The sequence below is a fragment of the Mustela putorius genome, unplaced genomic scaffold, assembly GCF_011764305.1.
Source record: "Mustela putorius furo isolate JIRA1106 unplaced genomic scaffold, ASM1176430v1.1 tig00003896_pilon_pilon_pilon, whole genome shotgun sequence".
Classification (NCBI taxonomy): Eukaryota; Metazoa; Chordata; class Mammalia; order Carnivora; family Mustelidae; genus Mustela; species Mustela putorius.
In genome coordinates this window covers 13,942,755-13,952,557 of record NW_025422045.1, presented here as the reverse complement: position 1 = coordinate 13,952,557, position 9,803 = coordinate 13,942,755, and the positions used below count along the sequence as shown (strand labels likewise).

At 49.8% G+C, this 9,803-nt stretch overlaps 1 protein-coding gene across 2 annotated transcripts; it reads right to left on the bottom strand.

Moving 5' to 3' along the window:
- Nucleotides 1–200: 200 nt before the first annotated feature.
- Nucleotides 201–9,343, bottom strand: KLHL33 (kelch like family member 33). Of its 2 annotated transcripts, none has more exons than XM_045067476.1 (5): nt 9,070–9,343; nt 8,002–8,774; nt 3,497–4,421; nt 3,215–3,382; nt 201–3,110 (listed from the first exon to the last, which is right to left on the bottom strand). In XM_045067476.1, the coding sequence occupies exons 2-5, from the start codon at nt 8,753–8,755 to the stop codon at nt 2,558–2,560; spliced, it is 2,400 nt and encodes a 799-aa protein (XP_044923411.1). In that variant the 5' UTR covers nt 8,756–8,774; nt 9,070–9,343; the 3' UTR covers nt 201–2,557. The 2 variants fall into 2 exon arrangements, with proteins under 2 accessions (XP_044923411.1, XP_004781516.1); XM_004781459.3 differs by having other exon boundaries at nt 9,035–9,342.
- Nucleotides 9,344–9,803: the final 460 nt, after the last annotated feature.

Here is a 9,803-nt window from a genome sequence, read left to right as displayed (position 1 = left end):
CTAAATAGCAAAAGCTAGAGACTTCTGTAACTAACTACCCCTATCCACATACTTTTGGATCCTTGGCTGCTAGCTCTGCCTGGAATGGAGCCATGCTCTTTTGGATAATATAGCTTTCTGCCACCTCTTTGGGTTTTTTTTAAATAATTTTTTGAAGGTTATTTATTTGTTTGTTTGTTTAAATAATCTCTACACTCAACATGGGGCTTGAACTCACAACCCCAAGATCAAGAGTCACATGTTACTCCAACTGAGCCAGCCAGATATCCCCTCTACCGCCTCTTCGGATTGGAGAAGTAAGATAAGGCCCAGGAGAGTGTGCTCTCTGTAACCAGGGGAGGAGAAATATTCAGGAAAGAGCCAATTTTCAAGCCAGTCAATCCTGCAGAAAGATAAGGGAGAATGAGGATGGCCTTATATTATTAAGTGACAAGTAGATCATGGTGACTATGAGGGTAGGTGGTTTCAATAGTGTGGTGGAGATAGAAGCCAAATTACATGGGACTTTTACATGATTTTTATAATAGAAAAACTGAGACAAGAATCATTCAATAATTATGAAACCTTTATTTTAGTCTGCCTTTGCCTACAAACCACAAAAAATATGTTCACAGAAGTTCATCCTAAAAACTCAATCCTCATAGTTTCTCAGAACCTTCAATTTCCTTCTTCTCTGGTTTCTTCAGTCTTTCTTCCCTTTTCTCATATATATCCTACTTATCCCTCCTTATGTTCATCTATGCTCCAAACCAGAGATATAGGGGGGCAAAAGAACTTAATAATGAAACCTCAAAAAAAAAAAAAAGTATGTCAAGCACCTCCAGGCCAGGATGAAGAAAGGCACAAGAGAGACTCCTTTATCTCACCCTTAGGAGCATGAGAATCTTAATGAACAATGGTAATAGAAAACTGACCTATACAAAGAACTGGCCCTTCTTTGCCCTGAGCTGCTCAGGGGTCAGAAATGGAAATACCAAACAGGAAAGACTTAGGAGAGATGTGGATGGAGGGAATATATAATTAAGTGCAAGCTACTATCTTCAGAAAAGCTCCAGAGAAGAGGGTGGGCTGGAAACAGCAGCAGAAGCCTCCAAAGAACCATCTGGAATACTGGCATTCCCTTTGCTAGAGAGACACAGGGCACTACATGTCCCACCTGCTCCTTTTCTCTGACTGGAGTGCCTTTCCCCTTTTCTGACTGGTGAGTTTCCAAGGAGTCTTCAAAATCCAATCCAAACTACACCCATTTGATGACGACTTCCTTAGCAGAAGCTTTTCCTGGGCAGAGTTCACTCCTCTGTTGTCTGAGTTCTCACACCTCTAAGAGCGAGCGAAGAGAGGAAGGAGATAAGTGTCCCTACTCCTAAGTCCACCCACAAGTCTACCTGCTGGTCAGGAGCTCTCCAATCTCTGTGTCCTTGTGCCTCATTTAGTGCCTGGCACATAGTAGGGGATTGATCACTATGTGCGAGAAGGGAGAAGAGCAAAGAAAGAAGGAAGAAAAGGAAAGAAAAGAAAAAAGGAAAGGAAAAAGAAAGGAAGAAAGAGCACGGTAGAGGAAGGGAGAAAGAAAGCATCTGACTTAACTTTGCCTGGCCAAAAAAAGGGAAATGAATCTTAAAAACTCAAGAGCAAAGAGAAAGAAAGGGGGGAAACCACTTTTCTGAGTCCTCTTTGTCTCTCACTTTTCCTCTCTTCCACCTCCTCTCACAACTTAGGACCTCATACCACAACTGTCCTGTTGTCACTCCTGATCCCTGAACTCACCTCAAAGGAAGGAAAGAAGCCAGTCAGCCTTCTGGCTTTTTCCATCCCACCCCTCAAATCTCATTCCATCCCTTTCCCACTATAGACACCTGGCTCCTTTGCCCGGGCATCCTCCTCTTCCCCACACGCAGCATTCCCGCCTCATCTCCTGGGCAACTCAGGCTCCTTTGCAGCACCAGGTTGCCAAGAGGCTGTTAGGGGCAGCCTGAAGTGTGTGGGCTGAGGAAACATTGGACTGAACCTGCAAGTTACCTGAGAAAGAATATTGCCAAGAGGGTTTAGGTGTCCCGGGGATTGGAGAGTAGAAAGGAGCAAGTCCTAAAAAAGGGAAGAGCATGACAATTACAGTCCTTTTCCCCACACTCCTCATACTCTTTCAGGGGTGGCCTTTCCACATTTTTCATTTTGATCCATGGGTCAGAATCAGCATTTTGCTGACTGTCCTCTCGTGGCCCCTACACACTGACTACTTCTTAACTGTCTTCCCCACTAGATACACTTGCCCTACCAACAATTGTGTCAGGGTCCCTAAACCTTGTAGAGCTGCTCCTGGGCCTCCTCACCTTATCCAGGCATTCAGCTGCCTCCCCCTTTTTCCAGGAGTTCTGGAGCTACCTTTTGCTCAACAGAGATCATATATACAAAAGCAGTTTGTGAGTTATGAAACATTGTGCTAGAATAAAATGCTATCGTGAATAAAGCCTTCTCCTTCTCCCCCCATCATCTGTGTCCTTCTCTCATGATATTTCTGATCCCTTCCTCCACCCCCTCAGCCCCTGCTGCTCCCCACTCACCCAGCAGGTTTGGTTTGGTGCCGCGTGGGAACCAAAGCTATGTGCTGCACAGTGGGCAGCTCCAGGATGCAGGCCGGCATCTCAGCCCGAGGCTTCGGCAGAGTTCCCAGGCAGAGCCAGCGGCCCAGGCCAGGGCAGTAAGCATGGATAAGGTGGGAGAGGGCATAAGTACGGTGGCTGTAGCCCCCCAGCACCAGGAGCTCCCCCTGCAGAGCTGCACCTGCAGCCCCCACATGGGGGGAGGGCAAAGGTGCCAGATGAGTCCAGCTATCAGTCCTTGGCTCATAGGTCTCAAAGCTCAGTAGGTCCCCTATCTTGCCTAGCCCACCTGCTACATACAGCCGGCCCCCCAGAGCGGCCATGACATGGCCAGCCCGAGGTATGCCCATAGGGCTCAGAAGTGTCCCTGGCTTTTCCAGCTTGGGGTCATAGTGCAGCAAGGAAGACAGGTATTGGTCAGCACTGCTGCAGCCACCGCTCACGTACAGTCGGCCCTCCAAAACAGCAGCTGCGTGGGCAAAGCATGGTGCTGGAAGGGCAGGAGCTGGCCTGAGGGAGAACAGGGCACCTGATCAGGCGAAAATCCTCTTCGGCTTCCCCTCCAAGCCCCCTAGTCCCTCCCTGATGTCTAGAAACAGCCCCTTCCTGCTCACCTCCAGACATTGAGCTCGGGGTTATATGCCTCCACAGAGTCCAGAGCAACATCACCGTTCCGGCCGCCCAGAGCATAGAGTAGTCCATCCAGGGCCACCAGGGGAAAAAAGCTCCGAGCCTGGCACAAAGGCGCCTTCGCCTCCCAGTCCTCTTGACTGGGGTCCCACCTGGACATAGTGGAATGAAAGGTGAGAGTAGTGACCCCAGGACTCTGTGGTTGGCTGGGCCAAAACTTCCCTCAGCTGCCCACCCTGAGGCCTGCTCTTCAATGGGGCCCATACCTGAGAGTTGAAGCCAGGGTGTTGGCATGACTGTAGAAATCCTGTCCCCCACACACATAGAGTTCACTTCCTGCCAGGCTCGCAGCCCCGTGCCGGAAACGCCCTGGGGCAGGCAGGGCAGGGAGCCGTCCCCACTCCACAGTTCGAACCAATCCTGTACCGCAGCAGAAGGCCCGGGCCCACCACACTCCTCGGGATGGCTGTCTTCTGGCCATGTCTGATTGGAGCCCATCTCCGCCAATCACTACCAGGGCCTGGTCAGGCTCCCTCCGCCTCACTTGACCTGGAACTGCAGCCTCCACCAGGAGCTGATGCAGCAAGTCAGGGGGCAGGGCTGGAGGCAGCCCAGCTGCCCGTACCCTCCGCAGCTCCCTGGTGGACATGCGGCCAAAGCGAACACATCGAAGGAGGGTCTTGGCCTCTGACTCCTGGGTCTCGGGGTTGGCAGCTAACCAACGCCATGCAGCCATGAAGGCCTCAAACTCCTCTTGCACGTGTAGTTCATCGCTATCCAGGAGCTCGGCCAGGCAGGCAGATGGTAAAGAAGGGAAAGTGGGGCACAAAGCCACAGCAGGCAGGTGGGTGAGGAGGTAGTGACGGGCTTTGCTCCAAAGCCTCTCTAATCCAGGGGCTTCAGCTATGGGGAACAGTGCCAGGCAGCGTGCGGGGCTGAGGCCCCGGGCCAAGGCTCTCTGGCACAGAGCAAGGCAAGAAGAGCTCTGGTACTGCAAAGCAGCCTGGGCAGCTCTCAGTAGTCCTGGCCACCTTGCCCGCAGGGCACCAGAGTAGGCGAAAGAGACGAGGAGTCTCAGGTCCTGGGCAGAGATGGTATGCAGAGACACCTCTGTGCCCTGGGATTCCCTCATCCCACTCAGGAGCATGGCGCCAAAGAACTCACTGCCACAGGCCAGAGCTGCTCGGTGCACTGCAAGAAGAAGCAGAGGGGAATCCAGAGTGTTGCAAATTGCCAGGCAGGATCCCAGCTTCACACCCCCAACTTGGGGCCACCACCCAAGGCCACAGGCCAAACTGTGGTGTGCAAAAGAATACCATGGGGTGCTCGTTAAAATGCAGGATTCAGGGACCCACCCCCAAAACCCCCAAAGATTCTGACTCAGTTGGTCTGCATGGAGACCCTAGAAATTTGTATCTTTACATTTTCAAGCATCCTGCATGATTCTCATGTTAGTGGCCTAAAGACACTGTGATAAACATTGCTTTAGTTTTTTGTTTTGTGGTGGTTTTTTTTTTTTAATCTAGGTCAATTAGAAAAAGAGCCTTGATGGATCAAGTTGAGTAGATGCTATAGACAACATTTGCTAAAAGGGGGCAAAAAACAAACTGCAAAGACCAATGTGAAATTTATATAAGTTTGTATTGTGAGCAAAATAAAGTTCTTTCCTTTGCCATCGTAAAAGCCACTGGCTTCAGTTATTCTGTTATTCCAGTTTTAATTAGAAAATGGTACCACATGCAGGAATGGCTGTGACCTAACCTCCTCTAACTGCCATCTCCTACTTAAGGTTTCCCATTTACAGCTTTTCTCTGCACACCTCCCGCCCATGTCAGTACAATTCATGGAATCATGACATTTTAAACTGGAAGCCTTCGAAATCATCCAGTTCTGTTGCTCCTTTTAAGAGAAGGAAACTGAATCCTACAGAAAGGAAGTGATTTATTTTCTATCCAACAGATAAGATCTGAGCTGATCTCACCACCCAATGGCAATGATGTCAGGCTGCAAGGAGCATACTCGGGTATCCATACCCTTCCTGTCTGCATGGCCCCCGTGACACCAAACTATCCGGTTAACCAAAGCTACTAACTCACTAAACTCATATGCTTCCTAATGCAACTCAGTTTAAGATATTTGGCATTTGGCATGGAGTATCATGACCAAAGTATTTAACCTAAATCTAATCGAAGCTCTAGCTCTCAATTCAAATTTATAGGAAATTGAGAGACTAAAGGAACAAGTTAAAACCATAATGGAAAACACATACACATCTAGAAAATGGAGCATTCTACAAGCTAACTAATCCTGTTTTTTCAGCTAAGTCAAGTCCTCACAAGAGTAAAGGAAGCATAAGAGATGTGTATCTGAGCACAGCATAATCCTCAAAGGGGTCCTAGGTTGAAAGAACCAGCTCTAAAAGACGTTTTTTGGACAAGTGGGAAAATTTCAACATGGACTAGATAATACTAAGGAATTATTATTCACTTCATTAGTCATAAGGAAGGTATTATGGTAATGTCCTCTTTTAAAGAGACATAGACCCAAGTATTTATTAGCAAAATGTCAGATTTACTTTAAACTTCACTGATAAATAAAGAGATGAAACAAATATCATAAGGGGCATCTGGGTGGCTCAGGGGGTTAAAGCCTCTGCCTTCAGCTCAGGTCATGATCCCGGGGTCCTGGAATCGAGTCCCGCATAGGGCTCTCTGCTCAGCAGGGAGCCTGCTCCCCGCCCCCCCCCCCCCGTCTGCCTCTATGCCTACTTGTGATCTCTGTCTGTCAAATAAATAAATAAAATCTTTTTAGAAAAATGTTAACTATTAAGTCTGGGAGATGGGTGTTTGAGTGCTCACATTAATATTTTCTTAATTTGCTATGTGTTTGAAATGCTTCATAAGAAAAAAGGGGGAAATGCTATTGGAAGTGCTCTGAGGCAGGTAACAGAGCTGAACTCCCAGAAAAGCTTACAAACCTCCAGCTGCTCTGACCAACTGTGGCACATTGGCCTCTCTCAAAGGACAGGTGATGTTGATGTGGCTTTCCACTATCTTTTTAAGCAGTCAGTAGTGCCTCAGTGCTTCCTGAGAAGTGATTATCAGTGGCAGCTTAAGAAAATCTGCATTCCTCAAGGCAGGTAAGCCTTTTCAGTTCCCATATAGTCAACCAACCTGTAGCTCAGGGCCACAGGGAAAGGGTTATGGCCACTTGTATTCTCCCTCGTATTCATCATTATTCCCTAGAATTTTACATGGCAGGTTTCCACCATTAAGTTGAAATGTTTCTTAGGGAAATGAAGGCAGGGATAGAAGTACGTTTAAATTCCAAACCCTAGAGAAAACTTTATAACTATGAAATTGTAAATCCTCCCTCCAGTTACTACTATCAGAAATGATAACAAGCACACAGAGGCCTGCTGTGGATTGAATCTCGCCCCCCCCATCCAAATCATATGTTGAAGCCATAGTCCCCAGTGTGGTGATATTTGTAGGTGGGGCCATTGGCAGGTAATTAGGTATGGGAGTGGAACCCTCATGAATGGGATTACTACCCTTATAAGAATAGACATTAGCAAGATAACCTCTCCCTCCACCGGTGGGGATACAGTGAGAAGGTGGCCCTCTGCAAACCTGGAAGAGAGCCCTAACCAGAACATGACCATAAGGGCACCCTGATCTTGGACTTTCAGGCTCCAGAACTGTTAAGAAATAAATTTCTATTGTCAAACCACCCAGTCTATGGTATTTTTGTTAAAGCAGTCCAAGCTAAGACTGGATGGTTTTTCCTCTGAGAGTCCCAGAAGCACTTTGAGTTCCAGTCATTCCAATGAGCAGTAACTTTGTGATTTTGGACCTGTCTTAAAGTCTGGTCTCTCAGTAAGGTATAAAAGCTGAACCAGATAATCTCTGAACCAATACCTTTTAATTTCAAATTTGTATGTGCCTGCATTCTAACTCCCATTTGTCAGATCCTATGTGTCTTTGGTTTGGTTGCACAGAAGGGAATGCATGGCCTAGTGAAAGCAGACTGGGCTATTGAATATCAGCTAATATCCCTATTCTCACCAGTTATCATCTCTTAGTTTACCACTTTCCCCCTGCACCTAGGGATAATGATACCTACTTCACTAGTTTAAAGCAAGAATGAAAAGAGAGGACGTGTAAAAATTCCTGGACCCCCGTACCTCACTAAGTTAGTAGAATCTGAATAATACTCAATTTATTCAACTGTCCTTAGCTTTCCTAGTGATGAACACAGTTAACTTCAAAGTAGTCTTTAAGATTGTGGAAATACAAAACCAGATCTTGTTGTTAGCTGTAGGACTCCTGTCTACCATGGTGTCAAGCACACTTAGGTGAGAGGACACACAGTGAGTTTTCTCACCATATTCCTCTGGCTTTCCTGTGTCCTAAATAGAAGATGCCAAGAAGGGCCTTTGGTTAATCCCTGTTTAAGTCAATCACTTTCTGCTTGTTCTCCTGGCTTAGACTATACTCCTAACACCAGCCAGCTGGCTGGAAATCCCTTGTTACTGGGCACAGGGAAAGCCACACGTTGAAGGGTCATCTTAAATTTGTCAGTGCTCCCAGGAAAACAACTCAGCTGCGCATGCCTCACTCTCAGTGGGTCAGGAAAGGCACCAAAGGCCACCCCCAAGGAAATTCTGACTGCAACAGAGATCAAAACCACTGTGGTAGGGTTCAAACCACCCACATCTTGCACACACATATTTGCACCTGCAGTAATGTAATGCCACCCAGGTCCTCACCTCGCAGCCGACAGCCGCCTGCTTCCAGCTCCAGGTCACACCCGACACCCTCTTTGTATAGGAGCTCAATACTGCGCAGGTTCTCCCTCAGCTCCTCCACCTGACTGGGCGGCTTTCCGTCTTCCCTGGCATTTCCAACCCCTTCGCATCTCCACTGGGCTGCGACCTTCACCCGGGGTGCTCCCAGAGCCTCCGCCACGACCAGCACATCTCCTCCCGGGGCAGGGCCCAGGAACCCCTCATAGGCAAAGGTCAGCACGGCCTCCCAGGCCCTGGCGGTCACATTGAGGCTGAGGGGCGGTTGTGGACCTCTGCCGCCCAGCAGCCTGTCTCGGAAGAGGCTGCTAATCGCAGCCAAGATTACCCGATGCACCCCGTATACTCGCCCAGCAACGGACACCTCTTCGTCCAGCAACAACCTCTGCTCCCGAAGCCGCTGTGCCTCCGCGAAAAACTGACTCGGGTGTTCCTCGCTGCGCAGTCCCTCCGGCTCCACCGTGTCATCTCCGTCTTCAGTCTCTTCCTCCTCTTCTTCCTCTAGGGACAAGGCTGGAGATGGAAGGTTCCCCGGGGCCAAAGGCCTGGGGACAGTCCCTTCCAGAGGAAAGGGGGGCAAACCGGGATCCTCGTCCGGGGAAGGAGGCCAGGAAGGGGTTCTCCGGTCGGGTAAAGGGAGGCCGAGGAAGTCCTTCTGGGCAGGAAGAGAGACGCTCCCGGGGTCGGAGGGATGATGTGCGGAGTCCGAGACGCTCATGGTCGGTTTCGCTGTTTTGCTGCAGGGAAAGAGAGGAGGGGTTCAGAGCTGGACCCAGAGAGGCCGGAGGAACTCCTGCCTCCAACCGGCAACATGACAGTCCCTCTCCCTACTTCAAACCCCACTCCCCACCCCCAATCCCAAGGCTCGAGCCCCTAGGCTATGCTGTCCGACCCTGGGATTCACCAAGCGCAGCGAAGCGTGCAAGGAGCCTGTGTACGGACTCAGTACCCTCAGTGTATCCCACCCGGCTTGCCCCCAGCCCATCCCGATAGTCACCCTCCCGAGAAACCAGCGTTCCTCCTGCCTCTCACTTAAACCTTCTTAGCTTCGGACCATATGGCAGAGGGAACTTGCCCCGCAACCGGGTCAACGGCCCCACCCAACTAATTATAGCCGGTGCTGGCGGGCTTGGGGACTGGGCTCCAGGCGCCCAAACTCTGACATCCAATCCCCCGGGGCTCGTCCCGAGATGACCTCCTCCCTTCCACCTGTAGGTCACGTCCTTGCGCTGAGCGAGGCAAATTCAGAAGCCAAGGAGGATGCAGGGATGGGGGAGTGAGCCAGGCTATAAAGGCTGCGTTCACCGGACGGGTCTAAGGGGTGGAGGGGTGTGGAGGTCTGCGCAGACCTGCGGGAGCATGGGACCAGAAAATCGAAGGATGTGTTTGGGGTCAGTTCTAGGGTTTGGCTGTTGGTTTTCCTGTGCACGATAAAGCTGAGATTCTGGAGGGAACAGTACTGACATGAAATGCACACATAACCCGGCTGGATCCACCCAGGGTAGAGGTGAAGGGGAAGGAGTCAGGGATACCTACGACCGGTGATCCACCCCACAGCTTAGGATTTCCTCCCTGTCCAGAAGTGGGGTCAGTGGTGAGAAAGAGAAGCCCAACCCTGCGTGTTCAGAGAGTCAGGGTGAGTCTAATCCTCACCTAGATCCCTGGGATGAAGACCCAACAGTGGAAGGTGGGGTGATCTCAGCTGCTGGGGGGAGCCAATGTTCTGGGGGGCCATGAGCATTTTCACTGGGGTGGGACACCAACAG

Coding starts and splice junctions, on each gene's coding strand:
- KLHL33 (XM_045067476.1), bottom strand. CDS start 8,755: ATGAGCGTCTCGGACTCCGCACATCATCCCTCCGACCCCGGGAGCGTC. Junction 4,422..8,001: donor AGGCGGCTGTCGGCTGCGAG/GTGAGGACCTGG, acceptor TTCTTCTTGCAG/TGCACCGAGCAGCTCTGGCC. Junction 3,383..3,496: donor ACCCTGGCTTCAACTCTCAG/GTATGGGCCCCA, acceptor CACTATGTCCAG/GTGGGACCCCAGTCAAGAGG.